The sequence below is a fragment of the Lolium rigidum genome, chromosome 1, assembly GCF_022539505.1.
Source record: "Lolium rigidum isolate FL_2022 chromosome 1, APGP_CSIRO_Lrig_0.1, whole genome shotgun sequence".
Lineage (NCBI taxonomy): Eukaryota > Viridiplantae > Streptophyta > Magnoliopsida > Poales > Poaceae > Lolium > Lolium rigidum.
In genome coordinates, this window is record NC_061508.1 from 160,611,497 (window position 1) to 160,628,918 (window position 17,422).

At 46.0% G+C, this 17,422-nt stretch overlaps 2 protein-coding genes across 3 annotated transcripts in view; one reads left to right on the forward strand and one right to left on the reverse strand.

Moving 5' to 3' along the window:
• The first annotated feature begins 429 nt into the window (after positions 1-429).
• The window catches only part of LOC124683763 (MKI67 FHA domain-interacting nucleolar phosphoprotein), a 30,876-nt gene continuing 13,883 nt past the window's right edge, over positions 430-17,422 (forward strand). Inside the window, exons 1-9 of one of the 2 annotated variants that reach the window (XM_047218217.1) lie at positions 430-524; positions 638-752; positions 849-966; positions 1,058-1,113; positions 1,203-1,250; positions 1,337-1,434; positions 2,211-2,280; positions 2,354-2,464; positions 3,816-4,104. In XM_047218217.1, coding sequence (XP_047074173.1) covers positions 663-752; positions 849-966; positions 1,058-1,113; positions 1,203-1,250; positions 1,337-1,434; positions 2,211-2,280; positions 2,354-2,464; positions 3,816-3,863 — 639 coding nt within the window. In that variant the 5' untranslated portion in view covers positions 430-524; positions 638-662 and the 3' untranslated portion in view covers positions 3,864-4,104. Of the gene's footprint in view, positions 525-637; positions 753-848; positions 967-1,057; positions 1,114-1,202; positions 1,251-1,336; positions 1,435-2,210; positions 2,281-2,353; positions 2,465-3,815; positions 4,105-17,422 lie in introns of those variants that run through there. The other variant, XM_047218224.1, reaches the window with a different exon arrangement.
• On the reverse strand, positions 5,945-11,577 carry LOC124683753 (DIMBOA UDP-glucosyltransferase BX9-like). Its single transcript, XM_047218210.1, has 3 exons — positions 11,064-11,577; positions 10,514-10,893; positions 5,945-6,445 (listed from the first exon to the last, which is right to left on the reverse strand). The coding sequence occupies exons 1-3, from the start codon at positions 11,575-11,577 to the stop codon at positions 5,945-5,947; spliced, it is 1,395 nt and encodes a 464-aa protein (XP_047074166.1).

Sequence of the window (17,422 nt, forward strand, 5' to 3'; positions counted from 1 at the left end):
TTGTTCTTTTATTGGAGACTACAACATAATTTTTAGATTTTGCTCCAAATAAATAGGGATTTGCTACATGTTATCTATTGTTTTGCTACGTGGGCATATTTAAAGTGCTACATTTTTTTCTTACGTCACAAGTTTTTACACTTCTTGGGAAAAATATTGCAAATCGGTATTACATACAAAGAAAAATTGCTACATGCGAAACATTTGCTACATGATCGGATGTCAGATGGCTGATGGTTTGTATTTTTACAGCCGGGTGTAGCCTAGCGTTTGCCTTTTTGTCTTAGGCATACAACTTTTTTAAATCACTCCTCATCAGACAAAAAAACCCGGGAAGATGCAATGAAATGGGCTTGTTGCGTAATGGGCCAGGCCCGAATCCTCCATCTCGAATCCAACAAAAGGAAACCCCATGCCCAGGGCAGAAAACCCTTTCTCGTCTCCGGCTCTCCTCCTCACCTTGGCGGCTGTTCTTCCGCCGCCTCTCCTCTAACTCCGCCGCCTCCCACCTCTACGTAGCCAGGTAACCCGACGACTCAGCAAACTCTCCCTTCGATTCACTCCGTTCCCCTCCGCCGTCGAAGATTTCCTTGCTTCAGCTGTGATTTTCATTCTCTTAGAACGGTGCTTCGTAGGTTTTCTTCAAGGACCGGGATACAGACATGGGGTTGAGGGACAAGAAGAGGAACCAGAGGCGCGTGCTATCGCGGCGCTCGGCTGGTCCCAAGACCGGCGAGGGGAAGGATTTCCTGGTGCGTGCTTTCCCTTCGAACCAAATCGAAGCCAACGAGGAGAAAAACCAATCCTTTTGGTTCTCTGCCGCTGATGTTTTGCTGTGATTGCTGCAGCCGCTGGAAGGGAAGGAGAAGAGGATCAAGGAGAAGCTGCCCGAGGAGCCGGAGAACACGGCCACGGTCCTCTATATCGGCCACATCCCCCACGGCTTCTACGAGGACCAGATGCAAGGTCTGTCTCTGTCGGTATAGCTTCGAGAAGTATAGGTGACGCCAGGGGTCTGCTCCTATTAACAATCCTTTCGGTGCGGTTGTTTTTGCAGGTTTCTTTCAGCAGTTTGGGGCTGTTAAGAGGGTCAGGATCTCCCGGAACCGAAAGGTATCTTATACCTCAGTGCATACATGGTGTCTGGTGTTATGTGTGGATTTTATTTAAGCCTCTAACCTGCTGTTTGTTTGTGTGTTTAGACTGGAAAGTCTAAGCATTATGGATACATCGAGTTTGAGAACCCTGAGGTAAGCGCCTGCGTTGGCATAACATTCGGGGCACACTATGTGTTTCTCGTGTGCTCACAGTTTTGGGCATGTTTGTGGTGTACCAGGTGGCGAAGATTGTAGCCGATGAGATGAATAACTACCTGCTTTATGAGCACACCCTGCAAATTGCTCTTGTCCCACCAGAGAAAGTTCATGCCAAATTGTAATAACCGCAACCATGCTGCCTATTCAGTCGAAGTACCTGCTTATGTTTGTTATCGCTTTTTTTGATATTTTTTCTTTAGGACTGCACATTACTTGCTACTAAATGAGGTCAATATGATATCTGCTCATGCATATGGTCTAGAGTTCATGTTTCTCTGATGTGAATTGCTGGTTATACTAATACAATTTCCCCACCATCAACAGACACTCCTTTAAATACTACCCAGGTTACTTGTTTCCACTGCATAGCACATCCTGGTATTATTATGCTAGTTCATTTATGCAAATCAAAATGAATTAACGATGCAGGCACATTAGTCTAATGCAGACTGGTGTCATTTATTTCTGATTGCATTATGCAAAATGTAGTCCTGTCAGAAATATGCATGAAAAGATATAGTAAGTGGTATATCATTGATTTGTGAGAATTGACCATGATGATAAGGATCTATAATGATGATGTTGTGATGATAATATGAATATTCTTTATGCAATGTATTTATGTCACTGCATCAATAACTTTAACTATACTGTGAACATGATCTCGTAAGAACTTGCAAGGCTCCTGTATCAGATGTCATTTGTGTATAGAGATTTATACATGCTCTTTTTCTGTACCTCACAAGGAGCTTGCAATAAGTCTCAAGTACTAGAGTTTTTTTCCTGTACCTTTGTACCAATATAGCTGTGCGTAGTCGCTGTTTATTGCCTTTCGATAAAATTTAGTACATGATTCTCATGATCTACAATGTCTACATGTTGTATCGATTTAAGATGGAAAGGGGTGCGGAAGGGATTTGTACCAATTGACCGGGTAGCAATTGAACGCAAGAAGCTTAGCAAGGTAAATCCATTTCCTAGCTACAATTGTAAGAGGGAAGTGTGTGCTATGGACTAATCGGCTGTTCTGTTAACAGGATAAAACAGTAGAGGAGCACAAGAGGATGCTTGAAGGAATTGTAAAACGGGACGAGAAGCGTCGCAAAAGAATCAAGGCTGCCGGTATTGATTACGAGTGCCCAGCCCTGGTAAGTAACACTTGATGCAGTTCACTTTTTTTATGATTTTGTTTTGCTTAATGAGATGTGAAATAGTTCTCCACTACAGAGTTCTATTTGACATGGACTTCTCTGTTTGTTTTAGGAAAATCTCATGTCAATTTTCTGGAATACACTTATTTATTGACATACGTTTTGTGAGATATAAAAAGAGAATAGCCTAGAAATTCTTGCTTCCTTCAATCTTACTTAATCCCATTTTCCCCGCCTCACCCAGTGCTGTGGGAACTGCAGCCTCCACATATCTCTTCCTTGCCTCTCCTTCGGATCCATCTTCTCTAGAGCTCCCCTGTCTTCTCAGCCTTCTTACATCCTTACTTGATCCAAAGATCTGTCCCCCTAGACTTAAGCTGCCCTGAGTTCGCCAGCGCTGAAGGGGGCTGTTGTCATTGGTAGTGGCGTGGAGCTCCGTCATGTGGGTTGGTCACCACATTGCTGTCCATATCCATCGCAAGATGCTGTGCGATACAGAGGCTATTTTGCATGATGAATTGATGAGAACCGTGTGATGAGCTCCTCAAGACTGGTAGAGAAAATCATGATACTTTTGCAAGGTCCTTCTGTTCCAAGCAACCAGGCTTGCCAAGCTTGACAACCAAGCAGCACACTGTCACACCCAAGTCTAGTTCTTTTAAATACCTGATCCCACTGTAGCGACTAAGTGAACTCACTGATAACAGTCATGGATGCGCCTGCACGCTGGTTACCGTGATGAGCTACTCCTCCATGTGGGATAAATAGCGCTCAATGAGAAAACTCGCCTTTGCTTCTACAGTTTTCCGTATGTTCTCCGTGGAACTCCAGTTTTGTTTGTTGCCAAAATCCTTGTTTGGATTTGAGCAGAAAGAAAAGAAGAGACTGATGAGATAGAGGCTGAAGATCCTTACATTTGTCCCCCACATGGCAGTGACAGCAGAGTGATTAGATGAGGAAGAAATCCGTTTTACAAAAAGTACCATCATATTGGCTGTATTGTGTTTCAACAAATTGCCATATAATTTATTAGGCCTAGACAAATTGCAACTTCTTTTTATGTTGTGGAGCAAAAGACAGTTGTAGTATCCTAGAACCCGTTTTGCCGTGTTCTGTTGTGTTGTCAGATAATTCACAGTTCTCTTTGTTTATTCTCGCGGAGTTATTTTGCATGTGTGCACCGTGAAGATAGATTATAAAGGATAAACAATTCATAATGCTGCACTTTAGCTCTTTACTTTTTAGCTGGCTCAGTTTAGCTTAACAATGTTATTTTCTGATCCTATGCTATGTGAGATCATGGCAAAATATGTGCTTGGTTGCTAATAATGTTTTCTACCTTGTACAGGTTGGCTTTCAGCCTTCAGCTAAGAAGATCAAGTTTGATGAGGATTAGCTATATGCCTATATGGAGGGCACAAACATGGCTGGTCGGTTTTAGTGAGGACGAGATGGTGATTTCGTACTTGGGTTTTGTATCTTGTCTCTTTAGTCCATGTTGTGTTAGTTAAATGACTGGTTTATGTAGCGAGGAAGCTTACGAAGCTTGGTTGGGAAAAAGAACTTTCTTGCTTTGCTCCACCATGATATGTATTTACATCTATACCACTCAATGGAGGCTTCCTGAATGTTTGACAGAGTAGCTTTGCAGAGATTTTGCTGGAAAACGTTCAATTTATCTATCAGTAAAACAAGTGAATAAAAATCGGAATAGCAAGTTATCTGAGAATTAAATCTCAGGTGCTCATGTAGGCTCTGTTAGATCCATATTTGAGATTTGTGCTGGGATATCTAGTTGGTAGTGAACTAGTGATTGATAGATTTTAGCAGCCCACTTACGTTGGAACTCAAGCCGAGATTTGGTTTCAACAAGGTTTTGTGTGGATTATGTTTCGGAAAAGGCTAATCAGTAATCATTGAACAAACATATAGCCGTGCTCACTGGGTGAATTCTGAGCGGAGTAAACTAAAATTTGCTCTTGACAGGAGCTTGGTTTGACAAAACAGAAGCTTGGAGCCGGGCATGCCAGCGTATTGCCAATTTATCAAGGCCGCAACATGATTTGGTCTCGTTCCACTATTAGCCAATCCCCCTATTGCCATTGCGCTTGCTCCCAATCTTTTGGCAAATCTAGACCGTGATTATAATCCATGTTCATTTCAGCAAAATTCTTGTGTGGAGCGTTTTTGAACGGCAAATTCTGCAATGTTCTAGTTTTGTCATTTTTTATTTGTGGGACCCTCTCGCCGTCTTTTTCTGAGACGCGCTTCTCAGCCATTTTCAATTGCATCGAACCCAAATCTGTTCCCAGTTCAGTTTTTTTTTTAAATGTTCACAACAAGAGTGTTTTCTCCCCCACAAAGGAGGCCAGATGACGGGCTACTCAGCTGACCGCCTGGAGATGCTGAGCCTTCACTTCCGAGCAGTCACTGCTTCCGAGGATGCCAGCAGCCGCCATGGATGTCACTCCCGCAGCCGCAGGTTACTTCTTGACTTCGTACTTAATTTTGTCTATGAATTATAAATCGTCTAGGAATATGAAAGTTAAGTTTCAATTGTTTGGTGAAACCAAACGTCTCTATCAGATGCGCGACTTCTAACTGTAGCCCATAATTTTCGTAAATTTCTCTATTGTCGATTTGGTTTTGGGCTCTAACTAAAAGCAGGATGAAGTTGCTGTTCTTGCCAGACGACTACGTATATTTGGTACTCGAATATCAATTGCATCGAACCCAAATTTAGTTCAGTTTTTTTTTCAAATGTTCTCTCCCCCCCCCCCCCCGCACGAAGGAGGGTAGACGACACGCTATGCAACTGACCGCCGGGGTATGCCCCACGGATGGCCAGAGAGGAAGTTTCAGCGGTAGTTGGGACTTTCACGTGGCCGAGTTTTTTGTGCGCGCTGGATCAGGAGCGCCACATTTACAGCTCACGATAGCGCTTTTTAGCGCCAGCTCTATTATATACAACATTGGAGCACTTTTTTTTTTGCCTCCCGCGTCCAAAACCGACGGTTATTATAGCGCAGAACGTTTTTTAGGCGTCTGTTGGAGATGCTCTTAACCTCTAAATGCTGAATTGGTTTGCTTCCAAGTCCCAACCATAGTTTGCTTTTAATATAGTAATAGACTAGATTTTTGTATCAAAACCTTTTCTGATGATCAACTAAAGTGTGTCTAAACCTAGGCAATATACTTATGCGAGTAAACATCCACAATTGATCGAGCGAACTATAAATTGCACCGATGCTAACAACATGGTAAGGATTTGAATAGCAACTTGAAACATGTCCACATGTTTTGTTTTCCAAATGAAAGAACAACAAAGGACAAGAAAATATCATTAAAAAAAATTGGTTAGTGAAAAGAAGCTTTGTGAATGAAGTTATTTTACTTTTTTTTGAAAGATTTTTTGGTACTCCAGTATCAATACCATCAATTATTTAGCTGCAAAAATCTACACAACACGAATATTAATTACAGAGACAATATTTGCCCAATCAACTTATCAATGGCTAACAGAGAAGACCCGCCACTCTCTAAACAAGACTCCACCTTCTTCTTTAGCTCCTGTGCTCTTTCCCTTGCAACCACTCCCTTGGCGTCCTTCATAAGCTCCCGAACTGCCTCCTCGATTTTGTTTCTCTTCAACTCACCCTCCAGCTCAAACCCTACACCCCATGCTGCCTCCACATATCTCGTGTTCATCATTTGGTCCGCGAACTGAGGCCTGCAGATCATGGGGATACCCTCGCTGATGCCTTCCAGTGTTGAGTTCCAGCCATTGTGCGTCCAAAACTCACCCACTGCAGGGTGGGCCAGCACCTCCTGCTGCGGGGCCCACGGGATCACCTTGCCCCTTCCCTCCACGGCGAGACCAAACCCCTCCGGCAGATCTGATCCGTGTGATCCTCGCACGAGGTCCCGTCGAACAACCCATAGAAATGGCTGGCGACTGTTCGCCAATCCCCAAGCGACCTTTTTTAGATAATAGGCAAAGATTTGCCCGACTTTAAATTAATAAAGCCAACACGGTATGAAGAGTTCAGATACAAACTGCAGGGCATTACAGCTTGGCCACCATAAACATCGGCACACATAACTAAGAGTTTCAAGGATGACAAGGCAAAGTGCCAAAAGCTAACAGAACAGAACAGGGCCTCCATGAAGTCCAGACCGTCCTCGGACCCGCACCGTGGCACGGACTACTCCTTCACGTCGATGCTGGCTTGAGCGACGCGTACAGCTCCCTTAGCTCGCGTGCCATCCAGCTTATGCCCTCCTTTTCTCTTGGCTTGCATTTTAGGCTCCACAGCTGCAAAAAAATGATGGTTTTGTAAATAATGTCAGCTGGGTTAGAAATAGTTTTCTTTTCAATAGCAAGTTTATTGCGAACATTCCACAGCGCCCAAGATTGGGCAAGGAAAAGGATCCACAGCAGCTTTCTGGGATAGCCCGAGAAGCTAGAGAGGATGGCGTGAAATTGGGCAAAATTGGCGGGGCGCCAGTTGCACCCGAGCAGCTGGCGCGTGACCGCCCACGCGAAGGTCGCCAAGGAGCAGGAAAAGAAAATGTGGCTAGCATCCTCCGGCGCACCGCACAGAGCACAATGGCCATTGGACGGGCCGTGTCGAGTAAGGATCTGTAACCCCGAGGGCAGCTTGTCAAGCGCTAACCGCCGGGAGAAGATTTTGATTTTTAACGGCACCGTGGCTTCCCACAAGTCTTTGGAGTGTGCAATAGTGGTGCCCATCGAAAGCATAGAGTACATAGATTTGACTGAGTATGATCCGGACTGTTCCAGGTGCCAAGAGATCTTGTCTTGTCCATTGGTGAGATTGACCTCAGCCATGATTCGTTGCATATCAGCCCACTGTCGCAAACCCTCCGGATCAAGAGAACGACGAAATCGGACTTGTAGGGAGTTTTGATATAGCGCGTCGGCGACCGAAATGTCCTGGTTGTCGCAGATGGTAAATAGCAGAGGAAATGACTCTAGTAGGGGGCCCCTCCCACACCACCAGTCTTTCCAGAAGCTCGTTCTATTGCCACTCCGCACCTTATGTTTCGCGCCAACCTTGAAAAGATGTTTGATTTTGTGAAGGCTTTTCCAGAAAGGGGAACCTCCATGACCTGATCCCGCAAACATGTCGGAGGCGTCAGCGTACTTAGCACGAATGATCCGAGCCCAGATCGTGTCCTCTTCTTGATATAACCTCCAAATCCATTTCAGCATCAGCGCCAAATTCATCTTTTTGGTATTTAGTAACCCTAGACCTCCAACTTCCTTGGGTCTACAGACAGTTGGCCAGTTGACCAGGTGATATTTCCGCTTCGGTCCAGCCCCTTCCCAAAAGAACTTAGAGCGGTGAGAATCAAACTTCGCATGAATCCCATCATGGAGGAGGAACAATCCCATCGCAAACATTGGGAGATTATCAAGGCACGCATTGGAAAGAATGAGTCGTCCCCCTGACGACATCAATCTTCCCAGCCAAGGTTCGATTTTTACGGCTAGTTTCCGTACCAAGAAGAGTCACTGCTCCAGCGTAAGCTTTCTGTCGGAGATAGGGAGACCCAGGTAGATGAAGGGGAAGGTGCCAAGCTTGCAGTTTAGTTTGTTAGCAATAGAGTTTCGCTCTCCGAACCGCTGACCTAGCACAAACACCTCACTTTTGTGATAGTTGATCTTGAGCCCGGACATATCCTCGAAACACATCAGGAGGAATTTAAGATTGGCAATATCCTCATCCGACCCCTGGATGAGAATGAGCGTGTCGTCAGCGTACTGGAGGTGGGAGATACCCCCGGGCAAAAGGTGCGGAACGAGGCCGTGGATGTGTCCGGCCTTGGTAGCAGCAGAGAGAATTCCAGACAGGGCCTCGCCAATGAAGTTGAAAAGCAGCGGTGAGAGGGGATCTCCCTGGCGAACCCCTCTCTTATTTCTGAAAAACGGCCCCACTTCGCCATTGATTGAGATCGCGGTTTGTCCCCCAGCAACCAGTTGGGTGATCCTGTGGATGTAGCCTTCGTCGAAACCTTTGCACCGAAGGACTTCGCCCAAGAAGTCCCAATTCACTCTGTCGTAGGCCTTTTCGAAGTCAAGTTTGAGAAGCACCCCATTGTGCTTTCACTTCCTCAAATCGTGTATAATCTCCAACAGCGCCAGCGGGCCATCGAGGATGTTTCTACCTTTGACAAAGGCAGTCTGATTGGGGGAAAGAATTCTATGAGCAATCGGATCCAATCTAGAAGCGTAGGCTTTGGAGATAATCTTAAAGATTACGTTGATCAGGGCAATCAGTCTGTACTGTGTGATTTGGTCTGCGCCCGGAACTTTCGGAATAAGCGAGAGGATTCCAAAGTTGAGTCTAGAGATGTCGATGCGCCCCAGCACAAAGTCATTGAGAATATGCAAAATGCCAAGTTTGACCTGCGGCCAGAATTTCTTGAAGAAAGCAACAGGGAAACCGTCTGGGCCCGGGGCAGTGTCAGTCTTCATATCCTTCACAATGGCTTCGAGTTCAGTCTCAGAGAATGTGAGAGCCAGGTTCACATTCTCCTCCTCTGCGACCCGACAATACCTATCCCAGGTATCCGGCGCCAGCCCACACATCGATGGGGCTGACGAACCAAGCAGGTTCCTGTAGAAGTCATACACATGTTTTTGGATGAGCTTGGGGTCCGAGATTGTCCCGCTGTCCGTGACTAACGCTGAAATATTGCATTTCCTTCTTCTACCATTGGCAACGGCGTGAAAATAGGCCGTGTTCGCGTCACCCTGCAGAGCCCACCTGACTCTGCCACGCTGTCTCCAGTGCTCCTCTTCAATCCTCTAAATGTGCAGCAGCTGCTCTTCCAGGTGATATCTAGATGCCCAAGCGTCTTCGTCCAGACCAGAAGTGTCAGCCATCACATCGAGCTGGGCAATCTGAGTCAAGAGAGCATTCTTTGTGGCCCTGGTGTCCCTACCCAGGTTCTGGTTCCAGCCCCTCAAATACTGTCTTAGTCCCGTCGACATGAAGGACCACCAGTCAATAATGTCGCGGCCACCCACTTTGGACAGCAGCCTGGCCCAGTTTAGCTGGACCAGCGGGACAAAGTCGGGGCGCTCGAACCAGCTAGTTTCGAAGAAGAAGCGATTGGAACGAACGGGAAGCCCTCCCCAGTGTAAAAAACGAGCGGGCTGTGATCCGAACCCAGGCTGGTCTCGGCAGACAAAGAGCAAAGTGGGAAAATGGCTTCAAAAGATGCAGAAACAAACACTCGATCAAGGGCAGAGCGGACAGGATTGAGCTGATGGTTGGACCAGGTAAAGCGCGCCCCGGTGCGCGGAATTTCCCTAAGGGCCCAAGCAGCAATACTATGGTTGAAGAGATCTATGAGCGTCCAGTTAAGATTGTCGTTGTTCTTGTCTTCAGCAGTTCTGATCAGATTAAAGTCTCCACCCATGAGAATCGGAAGGTCACAGTTGGCAATTTTGACCGTAATCTCGTCCAGGAACCCCCTGGAGCGAGCGTGGTCCGCAGGACCGTAAATACCAATGACCTCCAACTTTTTCTTAGTAGCGCGGTGAAGGATAGAGAGGCTAAGGAAGAATTGACCCCTGTCCATTCTCCCCACCTGAAACAAACTGTCCCTGACTCCCAAGAGCATGCCTCCCGATTGGCCATTCGCCGGGAGCCAGGACCAGAAGAATTTCTCGCCAACTTCAAGGCTGGCAAGCTCGGCATCCGTGAAGTCTTGTTTAATAGTTTCTTGAAGCAGAACCAGATCAATGTGGTGAAGTCTGAGGTAGTCTTTGAGCAGGGTTCGCCTCCCCCTACGGCCGAACCCCCTGATATTCCAGAAGAGAGCCCTCACTGGCGAACCATGCTAAGCGCCCGTGCTTGGCGGGTTACCGGCCGGTGCCCAACTGGGATAGGTCTTCGAGCGATTCGCCTCTTCTTAGGCACAAGCTTCTTTGTTTTGCCTGGACCCGAGCTTGGTTCCCCCTCGGAACCTCCCTCGGGGCAAGTGTCTTCCTCCCTTTGGATGCCAAGCGACCTCCAAGAGCTCGGCAGCGTCCATGGATGCCAAGCTCCCAAAGCTCACGTACAGCACGGACCCTGTGGGTTGCGTGTCCAGCCATTCGATGCAGCTACGGTCCTCGCGCAGCAAGCTGCTCCCGGTGCTCCGGGCGGAGAGCTTGTGTAGTGGGCCGACCGCGAGCACGACGGCGCCGTCTAGCTCCCTTCGGATCCTCTCAAGCTCGGCGGTTTCGAGTGCGTCGAACGTGTTGATGACGAGGGCTTTTGAGTTCATCACTGCTTCAGTCGCTCTGGCCAGAACTTTGCGCATCATTTCATGGTTGCTGCTGCTCGAGAAGAACAGGTCCCTGACACGCAGCGGTGGCAGCTCCTTCACCGGCGTGTAGAGCTCCGATTCTGAAACACAAAGATTCAACGGCTGTATGTAACCGCTAGAAATGTATCTTTCTTTCTTTCTAAATAATGAGCTACGAGACTGTAATTAGCAAAATTGCAAGATATGCAAACACGGATCAGAATTTAGTGCAGATCTCATTCTATTTAGTGAAATGTTTTTTCTTACTGACCTTTGGGAGGCAGATAACCGTTTTGGTGGAGCATGGGATAGGCAAGGAAGCAGCTGAAGCAGGCGGCGCTGGCGGAGCGCAGCACCATGGTCGGGAGCCCGAGTGCCGTGGCGGCCTTCTGCACGGCCAGGAGGTTGGCGTCGATGAACAGGCACGCGGCCGTGGGCTTCCCCTTATCCCCGAGCACCGATGCGAGGGCGTCGCGGACGGCCCCCGGCTCCTCCATGGCGGCGTTCATGGCGAGGATGATAGAGATGACGCTCCCCGAAGCGGCAACGTCCGCAGGGATGCCGTCGGGCACGGCGACGAACGTGAACTCAGGGTGGAGGGCGGGGTCCAGCGCGTTGAATCGGGTGTGGAGGACGGTGACGGCAAGGTCCCGGGAGTGCAGCACGTCGGCGAGCTGCAGCATCGGGTTGATGTGGCCCTGGAACGGCAGCGGGAACACAAGCACCCGGCGCCCGAGTGGCCGTCTCCGGCCGTCACCATTGGATGCTTCTTGGGCACTGGCCATCCCTCTCTGCGTGTGTCTCTCGGCTCGTGGTGCGGTTCGATCCCGATCTTAGCAAACGGGAATATCGATGGCTAATTGGCTGGAATCAGTACTTTTAAATGGTGACGTCTTGCTTGCCGGCCATCCGGCCAGGCACGTTTTGACGTAACCATTGGAGTTTTGAATTAAGAATAGGCACAGCGGAAGTATTAGGCTACCAGTAGTATCTTAGATATCATCTAAAATAATCCTATTGATGTGAATCGGATACAGGCCATACCTCTACCACCCTGGGAGGTTGAGGATTCTATTGCTTGGCGTGGTACTAAGAGTGGGATTTTTTCAGTCAAATCGGCTTATCACATGGAATGGCAACATCAATATGGGAGTAGGGCTCGGACAAGAAATACAGCGGGGAGTTCTGAGATAAACCCCGTGTGGGATATTTGACTAAATACTGATGTGGCTATTGAGCTGGATGCTAGAACGGCTGCGACGGGATGTATCATCCGTGATTCCCAAGATCAGTTTCTAGCGGCGTGTAGAGTGGAGATAGAGAGTATTCTTGATGTTGCGACTGCTGAAGCTCAGGCTGTGCGTGATGGACTTCGGTTGGCTGAACGCATTGGTTGCAATAATGTTGACATTGAATCTGACTCTCTCGAAGTGGTTGATGCCTTCCATAATCCTTTGGAAAACAAAATTGTTGGAGGGGCCTTCTTAGATGAATGTCGTATGATGATGACAGGGTTTAACTCTGTGACCTTCAGCCATTGCCCCAGGGAAGCCAACAAAGCAGCGGATCTCGTAGCTAGGATAGTAGATAATGATAATGTAAATTTCTGGCTTGAGAGCCCGCCTGTGTTTCTGTATCCACAATTAGTGGATGATGTAACTATACTATGATTGTGGAGCAGCAGGTCCCAGTTGCACACTTTTCCTTCCAGAGTACCGAAGGGGACTGGAAGATTTTTAATGAGGCAGCTTGCTGACCCAATATATATTTGTTCAAAAAAAAAGATATCATCTAAAAAAAAGTATCTTAGATACTAGTTTAACCAATCCAAAGTAAAACCAATGACATCCAATAGAAAAAAAGGACTGGTCCGTTTTCGGTGTCGTTGTTAATTACAAAGTTAAAATATAAACTAATTTAAAACAAATTTTATAAAAATTCAATTCAGCACATGGGAGCATATGCTCCTTCACCAGAAAAAACTTTCAAAGTTTGAACAAAAAACTTCACGCTTACATATCGACATTATATGTGCTCACATCAAATTTTACGAAAAAACGATTTTTTTGTAACTTGCGAAAAAGACAGAATTCCGTCACGTATAAAACCTTTTTTTACGCCAAAATCCATTTTTTTTACACATGATAGTAGAAATGTCGCTTTTCTGTGGAACTACTTTGTGAGCGGAATTTCGAGATGCATGGATTAAATTTTTTGTCCGAATTTTCAATATTTTGAAAGTGTATTTAAAACAAAATTTAAAAATCGGGAGCATCTCCCAGGTGCCAAAACACCATTCCCCAAATATTAGGTCTACAATATAGAGTATTTCAGAACGAAGAAAGTATTATGCATTCTAGCTCCACAAAATGCTGATGTGGCAGCTAATTAAGAGGTTGAGAGATGATTTAGAGTAATGTATGTGGATACGTATGATAACGCACATTACGAGGAAAGATGATGCCAAATACTCACTATGTCCAGGTTCAGAAGGCCTGCACATATACCTAGATCGCCAAATTTACCAACATAAAAAATATAACGCATATAAATATCATGATAAAGTAGAACATCTAAACGTTTCAATGTTATATGTTTTGTAATATATACTATATATTACGTTGGTTAAATTTACGATCTAGGGATACGTGTTGGACCTACAAACCGGAACAGGGGTAGTAGACCTTATACACAATTTTATAATAAATAGTTCTACAAACTAATAAACATAATAAGAGTATGATAGTACTCCATGATACATTGCATGATAGAGAAATTAGTTAACAGTATAACTAGCCTAGCTAGGAGCAACCACAGCCATTTGACATTTTCAACCGTCGGATCTTGCTACTGGACGTCTCAGATCGTCACTTGGTCCCGAACTGTTTTACCGTTCCGTCCCGCACTTCCCGTCCGGCTCGTCATTATTGGCCTGCTTCTCCGGGGATCGAGTTGGACAACTTCCGGTTAAACGGGCCGATTTAATGACGAAGCTGCTGATTTGTGATGGGCCACCACACTGAAAACTTATTTTTTGGCCTGTAGCTACGCTCTCGGATGATTTTCTGGCCCAACTTAGTTTTCTGCGGCTTTCTCCTTCCGTCAGGCCGCCGTCTCTTCCGCTGCTCCTCCTTCGCTGCAGTGCAAAGCAACAAAATCGCGATACCTCGCTCGAAATAAAATTCGCAAGATGAAAAGCGGCGAAGTAATGGTGATGAAGATCGTCCGTCTCCCTTCCGTTACTGTTACTAGGAGTTAAGGTACGTTACTTGTTGCCCCCTCTATATATGGTGCGTGCCCACGGGCCACGGCTTCCATATGATCTTTCACCCTGCCCCTCCTCATCAACCAATGTTACTCAGCCATCTTAGTTGATGTTATTGTTTCAGGATTTGTCCAATTGCTTTATTGGAGATGGATTTGGCATGATGGCCTCAAGATGCAGCGGCCATTCGATTCCCCTTTTGCGATTCCTCACCTCGATCTGTCTTCCCAATCCGATAGGTTTGATCCATATTGCTATTTATTCTCTTTATTTATGTAGGCTGTATCGACAGGATCAGGGATGGGCGTGGACACCTCCAGCTTCATGGCGCTCCAGAGTACTTACTCCATAGGAAGATGATGCAGGTCAAGCGCCAGATCCCATCTGCTTGCCTCGCCATTATTAAGGTAAATCAACGACCACACATCTACTATTAGTCAGAATTGTGACTTTTTGGTTTTCAATCTGGTTGTGGATTCATTAGTCTTGGGGTCTGACAGGAGAAGGTGTCGGCAATCTTCATTACGACAACATTACCCAGTAGACCATGTCGACCTTAGTGTTGCTACTTCCTTTCAACCCGTTTGATAATGGTCTGATATCCTGTATATAGTTCTACATCAGTTCATATGGCATATATCTATGAGAAAAGTTTCTTTTGTCTACATAGCACATTGCTGCCCAGTTTTAGAAGCTGCATAAGCATTTGGTGTAACATAGCCATTCATGTTTTGACATATTGCTTTGGAATGGCAAAAACTAAGTTACGTAATTTGATAAGATTATTAATGCATAAGCATGCGTGGTATTCATGATCACTACAAGAAGATATGGTTCTATCTTTATGATTAATTGATGGGCTATGCTACTTGGTATAAGGCTATACGTTCATTATTTTATGAAAATATTAGCTGAATTCATGTGATCATGTTACATGTATGCTACATTCATCTAGGGACAATGATTTTTCTTTGACATTTTCTTGTTTAAAAACAGCATAACTTTGAGCTGCACCAGGACAATAATTTAAGAGATTGAATAAACCCATCAGCTCCGTCCACAATTTTTTTTATTTACATTGGAAAATGATCTCTCCTCCTCAAAATAGGTTTTCGCCCCACTATATTAATATAGCAACCAACTGATACAATGAAACAGCTGGGGCCGCAGCACAACCGAGCCCAAACGAAAAGACAAATAAACGAAAAAGAAACTAATGCCGACACCGGCAGATTGACGAAAACGAGGATGACTCCGCAACCGCTGCGCCCTCCGGAGAAGTACAACCACGCTCCTAGCACGCCGAGACGCCACATACTAAGCAGCACCTTCAACAAGGGAACGGCGATGCCGACGCCGCTGCTGCCCGGACTAGGCCTAGGGTTTCCCCCGGTACGCGGAAGGGATTGAGGAGGAATACATCCGACACCCTTCAGGAAGGAAGGCGGCACCCGCAGGCGTCGCCGCGCCGGAGTCGGACATGCCGACATGGATTTCTCCTGACCACCAAACCCACCACCATGAACGCCCCGACGTGCTCCACCAAACATGCCACCAACCAGCACACGCCACCACGGTATTGTAGTCACCCTTGCCGTCGCACTGTGGTCACCGGGACAGGGCCTATAGGGAGACGACAAGCAGCAGGGACGGGGGTAGCGGTACCACAACCGGGCGGGGAGGGAACTACCTCCACCGTTTTTGCGGTCGCCGACCGGACATGGCAACGAGGGCAAACCAGGCCCGAACTGGCCCGGCCGGGCCCAAACTGGCCCGTAAAGCCCTACTACCAAGCTGCAGCAGGCCGGCCTCCCGCCACCCATCCACCGCCGCCGCACCATCTCCGCCGCCAGGGAGCACCGCCGGCGCGCCGAAAACGGAGGCAGCCCGCCCAGCCCATCTGGGCCCCGCCTGGGCCAGATCTGGGGGAGTGAGCGAACGGGTGTCTCACACCGCAGCGGCCCGAGTTCCAGCGGTTCTGTCTAATTTTTGGAAAATGGTCTCAGCCCTGACTTAAAATAAGCGTTCAATTTTTCATCTTGTGTTGTCCTTTCGCTTCAGCCTTCAAGCGGGCTTGTAATATGATGTGACTTCTGTTAGAGCTCAATTCATATATACTCAAGAGGAGCTGGATTTTTTTTTTCATCTCGTGTTGTCCTTTCGCTTCAGCCTTCAAGCTGGCTTGTAATATGATGTGACTTCTCTTAGAGCTTAAGTCATATATATACTCAAGAGGAGCTGGATTTTTTTTCCTGAAAATTGCTATTTTGGCGAGAACAAAATACTAGAGGCCATGAACTCAATAGGTTTCCTTTTGCAGAACATACAATTACATTGGTTCCTTTTCCATTTTACAAAAAAATGTTGTCTGTGTCTAAATTCTTGCTTTCTGAAACCTAGCTGGCAGCAAACTTGTGTTCACTACTGATAACGATAGCATACAATGCGCATGTGTGTGTGTTGCTTGTTGCTTGTGCGCACAAGCATTGTAAGAAAAGGTGGGTGCTGGTGACTTGGTATCGTTTTATGTAGTCTCCCTCCAGACCAGAAGTCTCATTTGCTGTCCAACTACTATACAAGGAAAAATTGTGTGTACTTACTGTCTTTCCTAGACTTCAGATTTTTGTATACACAGTACATGATTTTATCATATAGACTCAAATTCATAGAGCTATGTTCTGGAATAACCTGTCAAAATTTAATTGTTCTTTTCTAAAGCTGATTTACCTGGACCAAGCGCGGGAACAAACTTGACATGACAACCAAGAAAATTTAGAAGGATGTGGAGCAACCAGGAAGGACTTCAACTCAGTCCTCGGTTTTGTTGACTGAATGGTATTTCCAGTCTTTAACAGTTTTTGTAAACAGTGAAACAACCTGTGTGTAGCATCAATGTAGAATATTTGCATGTTTAACTTAAATGTACATTTTTTTACAAGATCCGCACCCAATTATTCTCAAATAGCTTACGCTATTATTTTCTCGAGATGGACGGGCGCTGCAACGCGCGCTTTCATGATCTAGTTTATCATACACAAGTATCGTATGCATGATACTACTGTATGATGGTAACTACTATGGCTAGCCTTATGCATTTGATACATCCAAAAAATTATTGTGTTACAGCAAACGAGAAATAAAGATCACAGTAATATCATAGTTACTCCTAACCAGAGAGTGAAAAATAGAGTATCATAACACACGAGAAAAAATACTTATAAATAGATCTTGCACATAATTTTGCCTTAAAATTATATAAATTAATAAATATGAATATAAATAGCGCAGATGTGAGCAGGTAGCCATGGATCTAGGCAAGGACGATCATGGTTTTTTCACGATAAAAAATGAGAAAAGTACAAATC

Excerpts from the sequence above, each read along its gene's own strand:
- LOC124683753 (XM_047218210.1), bottom strand. The coding sequence starts at position 11,577 with ATGGCCAGTGCCCAAGAAGCATCCAATGGTGACGGCCGGAGACGGCCA. Across the intron at positions 10,894-11,063 it reads CGGTTATCTGCCTCCCAAAG|AATCGGAGCTCTACACGCCG; the intron begins GTCAGTAAGAAA and ends TTTGTGTTTCAG. Across the intron at positions 6,446-10,513 it reads ACGCTGCCGAGCTCTTGGAG|GTCGCTTGGGGATTGGCGAA; the intron begins GTCGCTTGGCAT and ends TATCTAAAAAAG.